Source organism: Bombus vancouverensis, chromosome 1 (genome assembly GCF_051014615.1).
Source record: "Bombus vancouverensis nearcticus chromosome 1, iyBomVanc1_principal, whole genome shotgun sequence".
NCBI lineage: Eukaryota > Metazoa > Arthropoda > Insecta > Hymenoptera > Apidae > Bombus > Bombus vancouverensis.
Window position 1 is genome coordinate 15,433,411 of NC_134911.1, and position 19,094 is coordinate 15,452,504.

Here is a 19,094-nt window from a genome sequence, read left to right on the forward strand (position 1 = left end):
ACTAGTTCTACACTATCTGATATGTCTAATGCAATTAAAATAGAAATTGATCAAATATTACAAGTTAACTCAAAAATAAAAAATAGTTCTATATGTAATTCAGATAAGATTAATACAGTTAATAGAGATAACTTAAAAGAATTGAAATCACAAATAAACTTAAATGAACATAATGTATATCTTAAAGAAATGCAGAAAAGAATGAAGTCATCCGTAGATATACTAAGATATGAAATAAAAGAAGCTAGAGAAAAAATATTGAAAACAGATAAGAATTTCATTGGTATATCATTGATGAAAAATAATTGTAAAAATTCAATTATAGAACAAACTGTACCAGAACGATTAATTAGTAATAATCATATTTGTATTTCATCAGATAATACATCAGAAATATCTGAAACCTATGATGAATTGGGAATATTGTTCTCACAATATATCAAACTTCAAACTCAGCTATGTCAAAGAAAGTATTGTCCTTTAAAGAGATATTTGAGACACAAAGTACAACACACTACAAGAAAATGTCAAACAAAATTTAATTATTCTCGCATATATCCTTATGACCAGAGACCAACATGCAATAATGGAAATATATGTATAGACACATATGATGAACTAAAGTTGATGTGTACTACTCCAACAAAAAGAAAGGATATTTACCGATGCATGTTTAAAAGGCGGAAATACATTTTAAATCAACCATGCATCATATCTAATCAAAATTTTGCAACAGTTGAATAAAGTTACAACCAAAATTGATTCAAAATAAATTTAGAACGTGAAATTTTAATTTAAACAATTACTTTCTTTTAGATTATTATTTTAACCCCTATTAAACATACTTTTATGTAATGGCAGAAAAATAAACAACATATGTTTAAAAATTCAGTTTATTCTATCAATTACATACGTTCACTTCTTTTTACTTCCTTTACTTGAAGACCTAAAATATGTAATAATACAATTATATATTTTTGTAATTCTTTATTAATATTTTTGTTTAAGCAAATAAATACCTGGAGGTAAAGATTGCTTCAATTTTTCTGCCTTTTCTTTGTCTGTAATGACAAGAGTGTACAGAAATCTTGAACAGCGAACTTTGAACTTAACATTGTCAGCATTCTTCTTAATTTTCACAGCTGTATCGTTGTGATAAAAAAGATAAATTAATATATGTATGTTACATTATATCACAATAATAATGGAAAAAATCGTAAATACTCACATTTTGCATCTTTCCTTCTGGCTTTTAAGAGAAAATCTTTGATTTCTTTGATTTCTCGGGGCTAAAAAAGTATTATATGTTATTCATTGCACCAATCACGTTTATGTTACATTGAGGTTATGTAAATCTAATTTAACACATTTCTAATACATCTAATGAGATATGTAATGTACTACATTACATATAATACATTATTATACACATAATACAAGAAATTAGATTAATTGCAACTAAAATTATACTACATCTATGTTAACAATAAATATTTAATACTTACCATTGTAGACAGAAACTGTTAGAACCACCTGGAACAAATTAGAAAGACGTTTATTCTATTAATTTCTAGAAATTCCTCCACTTAAAATATGAGATACATAGAACATTTATATTTACATCATACACAAATAATATAGAATTAAAGAAAAAGGAGATTTATAATGAAAAATTAGATTTTAAACAATCATACAGAAAAATACTACGAACCTTGTTAAGTTATAACCGGAAGAAGAGGATATTTTAGCATGAAACTATGTCAAATCAGCAACAAAAATATAAAGTTGTGTACAATTGAAACTAGAAATATAATAAATATCAATAATCAAAATAATTAATTAATTTTATGTTATGCATAATTTTTAATATGCATTATAATATTTTATAACCGCATATTAGAAATTATGAATATCGTTATGACACGCATTTAATTTAAAAATATATTTACGTAAAAAATTTAACAATTATTTCTTAAAAAGAAATCTGGTCCCTTAAATGAAATTGTCATTTTATTAAATTAATAATTTTATTAAATTAAATGTTAAATTTGATTATTTAATAATACAAAATTTCTTTTTATAATATAGATATATACCTATATAAATATTAATATCGATCATAGTTTCAATAAGTTTCTACTTAAATGCATAGATACGAACATAGCAACTAACAATATTAAATAAATAGGATAAATTAAAACAAAAATTAATTAGTTAAAATTAATAAAAAGATTAAAACAAAAATTGATAAAACATTAATTATTAATTTCGAAAAGAAACAGATACATAATTTATCACTCTTTACTAGAACATATTGATGAATTTGCTTTATTTTATATTATCGTTTATTACAAACTATTACAATTGTCTAAACTACCACGAGAAAAGTACTTTTTATATTTAGCGCCTTTCGATTGATAATTTAGTTGTCAAATGTTCGTGTGTGTTCGTAAGTAAGTACATGTTCCGTTAGTCATCTTTTCGCACCACGATACAAACACATCTGTAAATTTGTCCGCGAGCCGGACGTTTGTGTTGTACCTCGCGCTTAAATGTAATTACTAGTTTTGTTATTACGCGAAGACCAAGCCGTCAGAGAGCAATTTTGAAAATTTTTGAGAAAAGAATGGATAATCCATTACCACATATTATGGAAAGCGTGGATTGTGATGGTTCAACAAAGCCGAAAGACAGGTTAGTCAGCCTTCTTGATCAGATCGAAGTGCATGTAGAACAACTGAGGAAAGATGCTTGGAGACTCGAAGAAGAAAGAGATACACTCCTGACTACCTTAGACACACTTAGAAACAATGAAATTTTAAGTGGATTAAATGAAAGTAAGTATTTGTCTTACTAATCTTGAAAATGCAAGGTCAATACTTTATGTATCTAGAAACATCTAAAAAAGATTTTCGAAATTTTTATCTAAAATTCATATCGCTATAATATTACGTAACTGTATTTATTGTATTTGTATGGTAGCAATGGTTTTATATGATACTGCTTTTGTTTTATTGAACATAACCTACAAAGGATTATACACAATAATTATTATTAAATATTATTTTTGAAAATAGCTGACAAGGACGATGTGCTGAGGTATGCTGAAAGATTGTCTATGCGATGTTTAACAGTTGATGTGTTGGTTAAAATTCAGCGTGATCAAATTCAAGAAGAAGCACTACATCAGGTTCATACATCATATTATATATTTTATATTAATTTATTACTACTTTTTTAAATGAAATCCTTAATAATACAAATTGGTTCATTCAGGTAAATGGTTTGATAGATAGTTTAGTTGTTGGCCTCCGTGATGATCCAGCTGGAACTCGGCAGCGTTGTGCATCTTTTATGAATGCTTGTACTTCACAAAGTGTTGGCCATTCTGATAAAACCTTTGAAACAGCAATTCTTGGGTGTACTATGGATGATCAGAAACGAATAAAAAAGAGACTGCAGGGACTATTAGATTATATTGACAAAATGCACACAATTAAATTACTGTGAAGCTTTATTTGGAATAACTGATTTTTAAAGAAGTCAGATAAGTAACTCTTTAAATCAGTAATTAATACGACCTAGTTATCTGAAAAGAGATTTGAGAAAAACTGATTATAGCAGGGTGCTTGATAATTCAATAATGTTTATGGTAAATGTACAAAAAGTATCATATATTGTGAGTTTTTTCTCTACATGTACTATTTCTACGCCTTGCTATCTGGGCAAATAAGCTTTTATGCATATTACACTTGTATATGCGTGTTAATTATGATAGGAGATTATTATAAAATTACTATAACAAATAATACATATTTCCGTACTTAAAAGATTCTGAGAATTAAAATTGTTTATTTTCGAAATAAATGATTATAACATACAGAAAGTCCTGTGTAATGCGACTCGCTATTTCTTTGCCATTTGCAGCCATGTAACAAAAAATGTTTTGAACCATACTTTGATGGTGTCGAGCGTACTACAAATGATAGAAAGAATCCCGAAAATACTTCGTTTTCATAACGAAACTAGTGTCACCTTAGTTAACACAAATAGAATTATATGTTGCTTCTTCCATGAAATTGTGGAGGATTTTATAAGAAATTTTATAGTGGAAGTAATATTTCACTTGCTGATACATTTCAGAATTATTTACATTTCATAAGGAAGGAATTACTACATCATGTAGAGTTGTACATCCAGCCACTCTAATAACAAAATAATAACTTTCTACAAAAGAGCAAAATGTCATATTGCAGAAGTCATTATGCTATTTGAATAAGTGATAAAATAAAGTGTGCTGTAGGTCGGTTGTAGGTGCAGTAAATGACATCCAAATTCTTCATGGAGTTTATCGAAAATTTACTGTTCAAAACGATTGGTAGACAATGTTACTTCGCAAACATCGCATCTTACATTCCTTATAACAGAGGAAAAAAGAAAAAATTATTTATTTTAAAAAAAATAAGAAATAAGAAATTAAATCATATTATTTCTCGTGGAATTCTTAAAAATGGCCAATACAATAAACTGATATAGGCGAGATGCTGACAAACGGGACAAACGTGATCTCTCACATCTGAAGAATACTTAGCGACTGAAATAAAAAGAAGTCGCAGCGCGCGTAATAATCCGCGCTTGGTGATAGAAGACAGTCGCAGCGCGTGGATTAATCCGCGCTTGGATGCAAATGGGTTAAAGAACGGTTCAAAACAGTTTTTGTTACATGGCCGCAAATGGCAAAAAAATAATGAGTAGCGTTACGCGGGGCCCCCTGTATATGATATTGAAGCATAATATGTTGAGCGTAATAACTTCACTAGAATCTATATTTGAAAAGAAGTAAAACGAATAATATATATATATGCAAAGCTTGATATTTTGATTGTGGATAAATAAAAACAAGAAGTCATTAAAATTAAAAACATTTTGTTATGTACAGGGTGTACAAAGAAGTTGGGGGAAAACTTTAGGGCATATAGTATTCATTAAAATAAGAAAAAGAATCTTAATAAACATCTATCTAAAAATCATTAGTTTCCGAGTTACGAGATGTTTAGTGTATGAAAATATAGTGTATAGTAAACCAGTTGCTTTGTTAAATGAATTGATATAACAAATCGATAACTGCTGCCAAGAAATAAGGGAAGGGCATCTTTCATTGTGTGCGTGATTCTATCAAAAGAACGAAACTATCGATTCTATCAAAGAACCAAAATATGTGTTAAAATGAATAATGAACGGGAATCATATTAAATATATGCTGCAGAGTAAATATGTTATTGACAAAAACATTTAGTAATTCAAAAACTAACTATTTTTAGGCTCAAGTTTATTTACTTACCTTTTTTTTTACTTTACTTACTTCTTACGTTTTTGTACACCTTGTATATGCGATAGAACAGAATGTATATATATACACATTATTAAAATTTTGTGCGATTTAATCTTTGTGTGGATATTATATGTATATATGTGATTGCTTTTAGTCATTATAATATGTCTATCCTACAATAACTTATTATATTGACCACTTAAAAATAATAGTGCTTCCTACTATAAAAAAAACTACTATGAAATGTTAGTAAAAATTACATATAAATTTTAATTATATTAGAAATGTGAGTTTAAATTTTCGTATTTTAAATATTTTAATTTTACTATTGTAGACAGAATTATCGCATTTACTACAAAATTTATGCAATTTCTTTCATATTCGTTATAATATAAATAAGAAATTTATATACAGTTTGGTATTTTTAAAAGTTGTTCAATTTAGCTGAGAATTAATTATTTTTTTATTTTATATTATTTACGTAATTATCTTACCATTAAAAATATCACTAATATTTATAATATGCTAGCATACTGCCAGGCTATTTTAATCGCGTATGATTATTATTTACTTTTTTTTTTATAGGTTTAATTAAATTATGCTTTAAACCTAGTGCATTTTAGTTTTAATATGAACTTGAAATTCTGAAGCATTGTACAGTTTATAATAAAAACATTCGGATAGGAATTCAATTTTTGCTAATATCTATTTTTTTACACAATGAAATTACTTACAATAGTATAATACATATAATTTAAATAGAGCAAAATAGATTAAAATTTAAATAGTACACTTTTTGTACGCTTTCTGATATTTATTTTCCTTTTTAAATTTATCACAATTTTTTTAGGGTATTAATTAAAATAGATTCCTTAAAAATTATTTTTATGATATTTAATAATTATAATTCACAAAAAGGTATTGTTTATCAACATAATATTTTCTTCCTTATAAACTAAAATATTTGGTTAACATTATTTGTTTACATATAAATTAATGTCACTAATATTTTCTAAGAATTTGTGTGGAGTGATTTAATTCTTTTAATTATAGACTTATAGTTTAGTAATTTACTATATGACTCATAAAAAAACACTATGTTCATCTCCAGCGTTCATACGAATAATATATTTACAGAAACATAAAAGATATTCCATGTTCTTAACACAAATATAAAAAGTACTTAATACAGGAAACATTTAAAACAATAAAGTGCTTAAAAATTGACGTATTTACACATGATCGTAATAGTATCGAAGATAATAGAAAAATTGATAATATTCAATAATAAAAAGTGAATCTATAAAAAAATATATTGTCCTTTCGGTATAAAAAATTATTCAATTACATTCGGTTATTACTTTAAACAAATTATACTCTTCTTTTTATCTCGTACTTTATATACCTTCTATATTTTTCACATTTTATTTAATAAAAGTATCTAACTAAGCAGTATTTAGTTAAACTGATATTTTTTTCATTCATAATTAACAAACACTGCGTAATAATAATGCATAATTGAAATAAGTTAAAGCGAACTATGAAGTGGCAGCTCTTCTATAATCGTTTGTCGAAGGAAATGTGTATCACAAATTAATACACGCAATACTGTTCAAAATTAATCGCATTCAATTTTTCTCGTTATATCTTTGATACTCTGCGTAAAATACTGTGCGTATTTCATAACAATCCTAAAACCAATTTTATAGGCGTCGAAACAATCGTACAAAAGCTATTTATATCTTCATAAATATGAATATATCAGTCTGTACATGGTTGAAGTATTCGTTACAATTTATCGCGTATTTATCCACGCAAAGACTAAAGTAGCCTACAAGCGTTTTTTACAAAATTTTTTTTCTTATGATTCTTTGCCTTGGTTCCTGGTCGCAAAACTATGGTACCATTCCCTGTACTCCGACCACACGTGGACCCATTCGGACTAAATGCACCTATAACAAATACATACATATATTTTCATAAATTGTGAAATTTGTAACTTAGAAGTAGCTAATAATAATTGCATTTATAGTACAATTTCTTACACTCCGTTTCGTAATTTTACACGTTAACATGTTATATTAAATACATGTAACGTGCATGTTAATTTTATAAACTTTAATTAATATATTCTGTAAATAATCTATATGCTGTAAACAGTTACTTGTACAATTTATGTTAACAAATAAACTAATTAATATCGTATTGTTTTCTTTCATTTCTGTTCAGTGATTACGCTCAAAGAAAACTCATTCGCGTAAAATAATTATTAGGAAAGATTAAAGACCGATTCGGTGTTGTAAGTGAGATTCACGCTCCGTTCCCACACTTTTACCGTGTATACTCGCGAAACAGTTTGAAAATTATGCTCTAAACATTTTCGTGGCCGAAGTGTGATTGTTTCTTTCGTCCCATGTGAAACTAGATCATTCTAATTGTTATACTTTCTTATATTGCACATACAATTAAATCGTCACACAAGAGTTTCGCCTCTAATTTGAACATATATAATTCTTTCTTAAATTTCAATCATTTCAATCTCTATTTCATTAAAGTTAATTCATTTCAAAAAGTTCCCCTAAAGCTATCGATACGAGAGGAGAAAAAGTTTAAACAATGTCTAACAGCACGTGAAAAATATGCGGGCCTATGTGTACGTATAAGTACATTATGTACGTACACTTGCGTGTTATTCAAGAATCAAGATCGATGCTTACAGTCACGCGATCTGAAGATGTATTTACATTCTACAGGAACTCGCTTAAAGTTCTCGACACTAACAATAAGTCAGCATCAATGAATATTTATTTTTCATAGTATCCATATGTAACAAAACTCTTCCTGATTATATTACTTCAAATAATCACGATAAAACATTACACGTTGAATATGATCTCTCCTTTTTGTCTTTTCTTTCAGAACAAAAAGAAATTTTAATTAATTAAAAAACTTGATATTATATTTTTTATTTAGATGATCATCTCGATTTCATTTAGTTATCAAGAAAGCTACATCGAGCTTATTAATCTGTATTGTACTTTACCGAAAGACGTTATTACATGCGTCCTTGAAAAATTTCGACTGATATACATACATATGCATATATAGTCAAATCTGTTGACCATATACAGATCACAGTAGGCCACCTACTAAATCTGTACAAACATTCAATCTATCCTTCGTCTTAATACTTCGAAATACTTCGAATGCTTCGAGCCAAGAAAATAATAAGGAGAAAAGACGAGGCAAAAGAATGGCAAAAATCTATTTCGAATCTGGCTTGATACATCTGTCTCCTCACGAGCCACGAACGTGATGACGATATACTTAAAGAGGCAGAATCAACTCGACCCGTAAATACAAGCGTGCGTATCCGGTACAGTTAATACATTATGCATCTTCTCGAGGAGTTTCCAAGAAAGCGCACTGTTCTTTTCACACAGCTATTACCGGCTAAAACAACTGGACAGCGTCTATATCAAATCGGCCACGTGTGAATCGACGATACTCCATTGTTCTCTTTCGTACAAATTTGTGCGTTTAATAGCTGATAGGAGCCGCGATCAATGATACCATTCATTACCAATTTTCCACGTTCTTTGCGCCTGAAACGAACGAATCCTTGGTATACATGAAGTTATGAGATCGATTTGAAACACTTTCTAACTTTAATTTACAGAATTCGGGGTAAAAGTAGATATATTAAAGTTAAGAACGATTAAGAACAGTTGTAGATTTTATAATGAGAAACTTATATAAACGGAGCCGTTAACTCTATCATCTGTGTTTTTGAAGTATTACGGATGCGTAATCTTACTCTACAGTATCTACTAGATTCCTTCAAATGAAACATAAATATATTTTCCATTTATCAATGGTTGTATAATATTAACGATACTTGATAATTCCTATTATGAAATAATTCACTCTGTCGGCGAAGAGAAAACAGAGGCAAAAGAATTAACTCACTTATTACGGAAGGAGATCTAGGTCCGGCCGAGTATAATCTCAGGTCGTCCTGATAATCGTCGTCACAGCGACGCATCTCATGGAGACATCTTGATGCCAAGTGCCGGAAGACGCTCATGACTCCGACGTCCTCTTTCACGGATGTTCTTAAAAGCTTACAGCCGAGGGCACGACCAAGTCTCTCAGCTTCGTCCCTGAAACAATGCTATGCTCGAGATTACTCGAAATTGCGCCGCTAATTAAGCAAACTAGGCGTTACGCTTACGGATCAATGACGCACTGATCAACGAGGTCCATTTTGTTTTGTACAAGAACCGTGGGAATTTCGCCGCACTCGTTCTCCACCTGCAAAGCAAAATAGATCACCGCTTTTATCAGTCTGTGAACTACAATTCAAAGCCTTTTTTTTTTCTAATTAACGCTAACAGAGTAGCTACTGTTTGCGAAAATGTCGAATAATCAGGAAATGATTTTATAAGTTAGAAGTCGGGCTTTAAACAAATTCTAATCGAGTCCCCATTTAAACCTCGTACGAACAGCTTCGTTTAATTTGCTAACTTAGCAAGAAAATAGATATAAAATACGGTAGAAGTGCTTTATCGAAACAAAATATGATTCACAGTGATAACTATTCGCGCCGATTTGTATCTGTTCGAGACTCAGTTACACCTTTCTCGACTGTGTTTCTCCGCAACGAAAGAAAAAAGCGAACGTACAAGTTTCTACGAAAGGAATTCGAGAGCGTATCCGATGATCTCGAACGATGTTCGGAGTCGTTTGCCACTAACATGCTTTTTGTCAATATTAGCCATGGCTTACTGATGAACATGTTTATATCATCATTATTAATCTTGTATATAAACTTATATTACTCTGCTGTAATATTTTGTAGCAGTCTTCGTCGAAATAATTAAAGATCTTCGTCGCTGTTCTTTATACAATTCTATAACACTGATTAACTTCCAATTATACGTGTTGTTGAAATACCATATTGTTCCGTTGACTGTGTGCGAAAAAAGGACCATTGAGGAACACTGTATAAAACTACGATTCTCTAAGTGAATACCTTTAAGGTATTATCTCCGGTACGTATCGCAAGAATCGCATGCATTCTTTACTTAAACTCGTTTTACATGGAGGGAAGTCAAAAAGTGTATCGATGAGAGATTCAGTTTTTCTCCGTTCGCTTAACTTGTTTCGAAGATTCTGCATACTCATTACAAATTGCATCAGATAAAATATTAAAGAGAACTAGAAATTTTCTAAATCATTCAAGATCATACGGTTTCTAATTTCATTGAGATAATATTACGTTTTAGAAAATTATTTGCACAATATTTACATACAGCTTAGTAGAATAACTAAAGTTTACACTATAACGATTTCAATGAAAAAATAACATTAGATTATTATCTTTTACGCTAATAAGAGGACTCAAACATCAGTCAATACTTATATATGACCGTATAACGGATTCCCTTAGAGCGAGCATGATTCTATGAAATGCATCTTGGCAAAACTATCTAAGATCGATGTGCTGCTATCTATGGAAACATTCAGCCGTAGAGCGACTTAAAATCAGCCCCCTGCATTAATGGCACCTTCACTTTCACATTCCACCATCCGTCGTGACTACCTACGGAAACGTGCTCGTGTGCACAAGAGTCGTACCTTCAATTTCCACGAAGGAATGGCGTCGAAGGAATCTCTGTCCGTGGCTGAATAAGCGAGGACGCAGGCATGGGCGCCGCGATAATAAGCCGCAGTGATTGCGTCGAATTCCTCCTGACCGGCAGTATCCCACAGCATCAGTCTTACGTCCTCGCCATCCACCCTGTGCAACAATAAGGCAAACTTCTTAGAAAACTTGGAATGCTTTTACAAAATAATGGTTTACTTAAGAAAGTAGAGTAAATGAGTGCCTAGTGAAAAATTCATTCAATTGTTTCACTCTGGGCTTCCCGCTGTTCAGAGGACGTTCTAGTTCTCTATTTTCTCGCCATTTCGTGAACAGGAAACGAGTAAAATGATTTACGACACGTTCGATCTTTAGCAAATGTAGTGGATGTAATTTTGCTTCGTAAATCAATACGAACGATGGAATGATTTATACGCGTTATGGCTTTTCAGATAACGTTCTTGTCGTATCGTAGCTTACTGGTGAGTTTCTGTTGGCTAGGTTCGATTCGATCGCCGACCATCGCTGTCCTGGAATGTATTTCGATTCTTGTGCTACATAGTTTTGTACAATATCGTTGACAACGATTAAGATATCTCGGATAATTAGATGCTCGACTGGTTTCGTTTGGTTTCGTTTCGGCATAGTAAAAACTTTATTCCTATCGGTAATAAGTTACCATATTAGATAAAAATGTATCTAAAAAAAAAAACGTTAGATTAAACTTTTCAGATAAGGTCTGGTTTACACAAGTAATAAGAAAACGACAAAAGGACGTGGATTTTCTTCTTTTGTGATATTACCAACTCGACAGGTCCGGCGCAAAATACTGTAAAATCACGCGATCGAGGACGTGCACGGAACTTTCGGCCGTAAAATATTTCTCGACCAACGTATGTAGATATACGCACGTGCAAATTAAATAAAGTCGGATGAAAGGCTGTCGTGACGAAGGTCACCGGTAGCGGGACATTGTACTTAAAACACCGATGCATATGCATGAACCTGCAATGCTCCTTTTCTCCTTTTTCTTAAAAAAAAGAGACTGTTAAGACGTATCGATGGAAAGCTTTCTTGAGCCACGTTGATATTTACAACGAAATGCCGTAAAACACCGATTTGTCTTAAATTCCTCGATCTACTTAAGGCGCGTGAAAAGGGAAAAGAGAAAACTCGACCGCGTTTCTTCCAAACAAATCCATAAATTTGCACGAGATCGAGCATCGTAGAACATTCCGTTATTCGATTTAACGAAGTCTCCATTCATTACTCGAAAGGTGTACAGTTATCGGTGTCTTCATTGACTTGAGCCAAGATCAATGATTTAAAATTACTATTCGTTCAAGCCTGCCGACTATAAAATGTTCGCTTATTAAATCGTGCTACGCTTCGTTGTAGCTGGTCTCTTAGGCAATTTACCGATTTTTTACAGGCTACGTCTTTTGTTTTGTTGCAACGCGTTGGAAGAAAGGAGGCGTAAAAAGGACTTCCCTTCTTAAAAAGGCGACTACGATTATCGCGGGGCAAATGTGCATCAGGAAGTATCCCACGATAGCTCGTGTCGAGACGTATAACACGCGCATTTCTCAGGGACCTAGAAACGCACACTTGCTTCTAGAAAAACGTCTTGACGAACATCTGTATAACCGTACGCGAAATATTTGGCGCTTAAAAGGCAACGAACGCTGTTTCGTTGCTTAAGCGTGCAAAAATTTACGAAGATTTCATCCAGATATGTATATTCATCCTATCGATGAATCTATAGACTATAGACCGACGATTCGTAATCAAATCATTTTAAGGAAACGAGTTAAAGAGTGTAGAGCGTACATTTTTGTATTATGTAATCGTACAAGAAGAAAAAACGTCGTATAAAGTACTATAAAGAAGATACGTGAAAGCAACAGCCAGTTTCTTTTTAATTAGCAATCGAATGGACTAACGAACGCATACTATGAACGTTATTAAACAGATTTAATAACGAAGATTTAATTTGATACTGTGTTTTAAAATCGAAATCGAATTTAAAGAGCAATTGGATATTGTTTGGTCGGCCTTCCAGAAAATAATGAAACGATGACTAACAATAAGAGTAGAACGTTCTCCCGTAGAACGTAATTAACTTGGAGAATGTATCTGTTCGGGTCAGAATACAGTCTATTATACATCCTTTTTTAACATAGTCTTTAATTATCGACCGACGGCTTACAACTTCTTCCTCATCTTCCTATATTTTTAGCAGTATGAAAACAAATTTTTACCTCCCCTCCCGGATATTAATATTCCCACCGTTCGTGAGATATTCTTTTCCAATCTTGACGGCAACACGAAATTCTGCCGCCTTAGAAACCACAATCGGAACCCTCTTTATGATTTTTCGCCCCGATATCGCGTGTTCCTATGTAGTGTAATTATTTCGATTATACTCGCAGGTACACGTTTTCTGAAACAACAATCGCTTCAAGGTCTTCGATAAGCTGCACGAGCAAATAAATGAAATCGAGTTTCTCGGTTGATCGAAGGGACTTCGAGAGGGTTTCATTATGCGCTTCACGTACCAACAATGTTTTATGCGCAAAAGGACCCCATCGAAGTGTAGAGAAATAACACGATGAATTTTCTCGTCGAGGCTAGCAAGATTGGGTGAAACGATCCTTTTTTTATCAGTCGAACAGCTCCGCTCCATCGTAATCGACCAGATCGAAGCTTATTCAAACGGATTTTTCTCGGTTGACCAATAAAGATTTCGTGATAATCCGATTATGGTAAGAAAAAAGACTTTTTGTACATCGTAGGCTACTTTTAAGGTATTAAATGGCATCGTCATCGATCGTTATTTCGTTTGTAGTATTAAAGTCTCATCGGGGAAAATAATAATAAAGAACGTTTTACTACGAACTACTTTTATCCTTTTCCTTTAATCTCCATTTTTTCACCTTTACTTACTCTATCTCCCGTTCCAGAAAATCGACACCGATGGTCTTCTTATAGTCTCTCGTGTAAGTGCCCTTGCAAAACCTTTGGATCATCGACGATTTCCCCACAGCACCATTACCGACTATCACCACCTGTAAATAAAGATTTCTATATGCACTCGATGATCTGATCAATGGAAACTCGTATCACCGACTTCGTCGAATTGTTTCGTTGCGAACGTTGCATCGATATTATCTGTCATTAGGGACAATTTCAAATTGTCCAGAGATAGCGTACGTACATACATGTAGGATTATCTGGAAGGTAGACTTTCTAAAACCTGTAGGTCGAGACGAGCAAAAAACAGCATAGATCCTGTAGCTAATTTCTCGCGCAACTTTCTTGCCAGCAAATTATGAGGCGATTGAATAAAATCGGTCGCCTCTTTATTCGATAACGCGAATATCAAACCGTGTCGGTTTCATTTTGCAGAGTAAGGTGCAACATTTTAAAATTTATTTTTTAATTCTTAGAAATATTTAATATAATTAGAATAATAGAATTTATGTACGTATAAACACAACGATACTAGTTGGTGCAATTAACACATTAGCAACGATCCTAATAATTGAAATATGTATATTGCGACTAACGCATACCTAACACACCTGTGACAATTCTTATTCAGAAGGGTACGAGAATGATTCACTTGCTTCGAAATTGCATTTCGTCGATCAATAATGACCAAACATATTCGATCGCAGAAATAAGAACGTTTGAACATGGAAGAAGCAATCGATAAGAGCGTCATAAAGAGGTGTTGCTTTTCAATCTGAGCGTGTACAACTTATATTCGCGATATCGTCGAATATTCTAGTCCATTACACAGCACATACGTACAACTGTTTCGCTTTTCACAGCGATGTGGTCGATCACTTTAAACATAGACTGGCATTTAACTATTAATACCGAAAACCAATCGAATAGTTATGATAAATGACGATAATACTGGTAAGAATCGACACTATCATATAGCTGCAATTTATTTTCATGATTGATACCCCTTTTGTGGACGCGTTTTAAAGTATTGGAACCATGGGGGCAAAGACTTGTTCACCTATTAACGCGAGTATAATGTACAATGGAATGATCGATAGGGCAAGGATCGTTTGGCCTTCGAGTCCGGAAATATAAAAGCATGAAATAACAAGGAAGGAAATCTAGTTAAGTTGTATGTGAATACTTTTATAATTTCAGGTTGATTAACAGTTTTTCATGTACAGTTACTACGCTACATAATTTGAAGTAAAGAAAAAGAGGAAGTGCTTAATTATGAAGTGCATTCTCACCGATATCAAAGGTGTGCCATCATTTTTCGTCGATGATGCAAGGTACCACTGTCGTCGCTAAATCAGACAGCTTTGTATGTTTTCGCAATGTCTGTATGAATGATTTTAATGAGCAAAATAACATTTAAAATGTAAATTCCGACGTATTCTTCTCAGCAATTTTATAGAACCGATGAAACATAAATATTTCGAACATAACGATTCATCTTGCTTAGATCTAATATATTTTATAGCGTGTTGAAATATATTTAAAATCCCGAGAAATGTCCCGAACCGTGTCCACTGGGACATCGTACCTTAAATAATTCTGCCAAAATCGAGATAACGGTTCGTCCAAAGGAAGAAGTAGGTTAAATCGATAAGGGCCCGAGTCCACGTGAACCGGTCTTCGAGATCGAGCTTCTGTTGAAACTTATGTATATGTATGAGGAGTCCGATATATCCTAATAAACGTACAGGGTACCCCTAAAATTAGGTACTAGTCACTGAAAGTCAATTATCAAATATAAAAAATATATTTAAAATATTGACAACAACATTAAGACTATTTATCAAATAATTTAGGGGACTTCAGAAATATTTATAGAACCTAAACATTGAAAACAAATAACGTAATTTATATTGATAATGTTAAATATCTGATTTTTCAAACACCTTGTAGACATCTAGATATCTCACGTTAATCTACGAATGGTCATTAGAATATTACGAAGAAAACAACATGGCGAGGGGCTACCAAAGCACATTCCAAGGTCGTTCGTTTTTTAACGAAACATTATAACTTATCTCAGTCTATTAACAATTAACTTCTGTATTTGAATTATTATATATTCGTAACTCAAGTAATTTAAGAAATATAATATGTAAGCCCAGCAAAACAGATTCCTGCGAAGAAAAATAAAAAATGAAATGATCGTCCATACGACATGATTAATAACGTATCACTTTACCCTTCAAGAAATAATACTAGATATTTACAAAATATATTTCTTACCTATTACAAGTATCGCGTAAAAATGAAACATACACATACATTGAAAATTATAAAATATGTATTAAATTAATAAATAAAATTAATTATAAATTAATAAATTTTACGTGTAATCAATTCATCGATATTATCGGGCTGTAAACTATACGACTGGATTTTATATTGTACTATTATGTAAATATTTTTAGAACTTTTTATAAACTCGTGAACTATGAGCTTTCACAGAAAATATTCCGATGGAGAATACTGTTTTTCATATTAACGTTGTGTAAATAAATAGAATTCGCGATTATTAATCGAGATGTGCATCGATTTTCTCCCTGTTTTTTGGTATTCTTTATAAATAATCCGACTGATTTAGTATATTATCTCATTGAAGTAACGTTAGAATCAAACAGTATACTAATTAAAGCCGTGTATATTAATCCTGCGAATTTCTCGAGGAACCTAATCCTCACTTTCTAATTTTATAGTTTTATCTTTCGAAATTAAAGAAATGTTAAAGTAAACTTAAGTATTATCAGCAAAGTGTGTAATATAAAAATTGAATTAGAAATATTAAATTATCATTAGTCGTAAAAGGAGATATATAAAGGTAGACAGCAGATAAATTGCTTAATCATATAATCGTTAATCCTTTTCGAAGTATGAACAATTTTTCTAATGCAAAAATTATTCATTTTATAACTGCTTTAAGCATTCCATTAAAAGACTAGAACAAGTTAGTCGAACATTAAGATAGATCTTCAAATGATCAAATCACCGTTAAAATTTCTCTTCTACTTAAATAAGAAATATCACTATAAAGCGTCGCATTCCAAGCAAATGAATACTACGGTTGAATACTTAACGGAAGCGGAAAACTAAGTGAATACATATCTATGTATGCTTACGAAATGATTACTTGTAATAACCATAGAAGAAACATTAACATTCATATTCACGTCAATCTTATCATTAGTAAATACTAATGAAAACAACCGGTTATGAATGGCACTGAATTATAATCTGTAATATAATGTTTGAAAACATTTCTAAACGATTAATTTCAAGTAGGAATTATTTAATAAACGAAATGCAGTCATTATATGTAGTTAACTCTAAAGGCAGTGTTAATGAAAAATAATCCGAAAGACGCGGGAACGCTCTATTCAGAAAGGGATTAGTTTTGTTACATATTTCTATACGGCGAAATAAGATGTAATGACGCACGCATGCACGCACTGGTTGTTCCAAGTAAGTACAGACAATAAGAATAGTAAAAGTAATACATGGTCTTATATAGAAGCATATGCCTATGAAAATGTCAGTATGTACCGTTATAACAATCGAAAGATAAACCGTATTCGTTGAAGCAGGACCACAAATGATGTATAAATTTTTGCATATATCACATATGTACATATTTTTTTCGCAATTGCTATGAGACAAGAATATTTTAAGAAAATAAGAATATTTTTTATTCTGTCTTATTCACATATACATTAATATATATGTATATATATATAATATATATTATATATATATATTATAGGGATCTTATTTAATTTAGATTATTAAACTTATTTAAAAATAATCTTAATCTTGAAGTACCACAAACTTTAAAAAAATTATAGGTGAAAATGCTTACGCTTTTGAAAAAACATATCATATACAATAATTATATTATTTCTCTATCTCGACATTTATAATTGTTTCTCTTATCCATTCTCTTTTGTTTGAAAAAATAGTTGAAACGGAAAGATCATTCCTAACCTATAGTATATTAAGCCGGTTCACTTGTGTGTGTATTATGTATATACATATATATATGTATATATATGTATATATATATATGTTCACATGATACTGCAGATTTGTCACTGCGCATACGCATTTCGAAAAGTTGATTTCAAATTCAATATAAACTTCAATGAAACAATATCGCTTAAATACTAATTGGCATTCGAGACTTTTAAATATAATTACCTTGCTGTCATTTTAAATATTGGTATAAAAAATATAGATATAAATAAAAGTGGTTACGCTTGGTGTAAACAAGTAATCTGCTTTTTCTGTATAGAGAATATATTAATGTGTTCTAACACATTTAAAAGCGCGCCAATTAAAATTATGTTTTTGGAAAGTATAAAATGATAATATGTATTATCGGTAGAAAAGTATAAAAAAGGAAAATAAAATTAAATTTTTGATTACCTTGAGTGATATCTCAAGTTCTTCCTCCCGCATTCTGACCGTAATGTGATTAGCATAATATCCAACTGCAATATAACCCGCGATGTCGGCCGCCAATCTTTCGTGTGAAAATTTTACTCTTAGCAATAATCACCTTTCACGATATTTCGAATCTATCACTTCACACCATGGTCGAGACATTTTTATGGATTTGAAATAAAAATTTCACGCACTTTTTTTTATATATTTATTCAACATCGGTAAAATACTTTATCGTGCCGAGAGAATAGCGTATATACCGGACACGCGAATACGCGCCACTAGCCGACTGAACACCTGTACAAGACACCTGCTGAGACTTACCGGTTAGTAACTTTCCCTAGTAATATTTCTATTTTGTATCAAGATCAATTGCCAACTACTGAAAGAAAGTAAAAACTGAAATAAAATGAAATTATGTGTGTTTGACAAAGTTAATAAGTTGTAATGCATTGAAATCTAAGTTTTATGCTACATAAATTAAGTAAAATGTAAATGATTTATTTTTAAAGTTATTATACAACCACAGATCAAGTTACAACTAATTTTAATTCAATTTTAATGTATATATAGTAAATATATTTTATATGAAATATTTACAACAAATCATCTACAGTAGAGTATTATTATCAAGTAATACATATA

At 31.3% G+C, this 19,094-nt stretch overlaps 4 protein-coding genes across 6 annotated transcripts; 2 read left to right on the top strand and 2 right to left on the bottom strand.

Moving 5' to 3' along the window:
* Positions 1-21: 21 nt before the first annotated feature.
* On the top strand, positions 22-887 carry LOC117153288 (uncharacterized). The gene has a single exon (XM_033327190.2). The coding sequence runs from the start codon at positions 22-24 to the stop codon at positions 742-744; it is 723 nt and encodes a 240-aa protein (XP_033183081.1). The 3' UTR covers positions 745-887.
* RpL38 (ribosomal protein L38) lies at positions 876-1,767 on the bottom strand. 2 transcript variants are annotated; one of them, XM_033327192.2, is made up of 5 exons: positions 1,712-1,767; positions 1,506-1,533; positions 1,229-1,289; positions 1,020-1,142; positions 876-946 (listed from the first exon to the last, which is right to left on the bottom strand). In XM_033327192.2, the coding sequence occupies exons 2-5, from the start codon at positions 1,506-1,508 to the stop codon at positions 906-908; spliced, it is 228 nt and encodes a 75-aa protein (XP_033183083.1). In that variant the 5' UTR covers positions 1,509-1,533; positions 1,712-1,767; the 3' UTR covers positions 876-905. The 2 variants fall into 2 exon arrangements, with proteins under 2 accessions (XP_033183083.1, XP_076477020.1); XM_076620905.1 differs by lacking the exon at positions 1,712-1,767 and adding an exon at positions 1,622-1,646.
* A 700-nt stretch (positions 1,768-2,467) lies between these two features.
* LOC117153289 (BAG family molecular chaperone regulator 2) lies at positions 2,468-7,537 on the top strand. Its single transcript, XM_033327191.2, has 3 exons — positions 2,468-2,837; positions 3,078-3,190; positions 3,277-7,537. The coding sequence occupies exons 1-3, from the start codon at positions 2,627-2,629 to the stop codon at positions 3,508-3,510; spliced, it is 558 nt and encodes a 185-aa protein (XP_033183082.1). The 5' UTR covers positions 2,468-2,626; the 3' UTR covers positions 3,511-7,537.
* Positions 7,144-18,753, bottom strand: Rab23 (RAS oncogene family member Rab23). Of its 2 annotated transcripts, none has more exons than XM_033327346.2 (6): positions 18,432-18,753; positions 13,926-14,047; positions 10,973-11,135; positions 9,567-9,646; positions 9,302-9,495; positions 7,144-7,284 (listed from the first exon to the last, which is right to left on the bottom strand). In XM_033327346.2, the coding sequence occupies exons 1-6, from the start codon at positions 18,462-18,464 to the stop codon at positions 7,154-7,156; spliced, it is 723 nt and encodes a 240-aa protein (XP_033183237.1). In that variant the 5' UTR covers positions 18,465-18,753; the 3' UTR covers positions 7,144-7,153. The 2 variants fall into 2 exon arrangements, with proteins under 2 accessions (XP_033183237.1, XP_076477000.1); XM_076620885.1 differs by lacking the exon at positions 18,432-18,753 and adding an exon at positions 15,541-15,714.
* Positions 18,754-19,094: the final 341 nt, after the last annotated feature.

Bases quoted from the DNA above. Each gene is read 5' to 3' on its own strand.
- LOC117153289 (XM_033327191.2), top strand. From the start codon at position 2,627: ATGGATAATCCATTACCACATATTATGGAAAGCGTGGATTGTGATGGT. The intron at 2,838-3,077 runs GTAAGTATTTGT...TTTTGAAAATAG, and splicing joins TTTAAGTGGATTAAATGAAA to CTGACAAGGACGATGTGCTG. The intron at 3,191-3,276 runs GTTCATACATCA...TGGTTCATTCAG, and splicing joins AAGAAGAAGCACTACATCAG to GTAAATGGTTTGATAGATAG.
- RpL38 (XM_033327192.2), bottom strand. The intron at 1,143-1,228 runs GTGAGTATTTAC...ACAACGATACAG, and splicing joins CAGAAGGAAAGATGCAAAAT to CTGTGAAAATTAAGAAGAAT. The intron at 947-1,019 runs GTATTTATTTGC...TACATATTTTAG, and splicing joins GAAGCAATCTTTACCTCCAG to GTCTTCAAGTAAAGGAAGTA.
- LOC117153288 (XM_033327190.2), top strand. From the start codon at position 22: ATGTCTAATGCAATTAAAATAGAAATTGATCAAATATTACAAGTTAAC.
- Rab23 (XM_033327346.2), bottom strand. From the start codon at position 18,464: ATGCGGGAGGAAGAACTTGAGATATCACTCAAG. The intron at 14,048-18,431 runs GTAATCAAAAAT...CTTTATTTACAG, and splicing joins AACTTGAGATATCACTCAAG to GTGGTGATAGTCGGTAATGG. The intron at 9,647-10,972 runs GTACGACTCTTG...TTTGCTTTGCAG, and splicing joins TTCCTTCGTGGAAATTGAAG to GTGGAGAACGAGTGCGGCGA.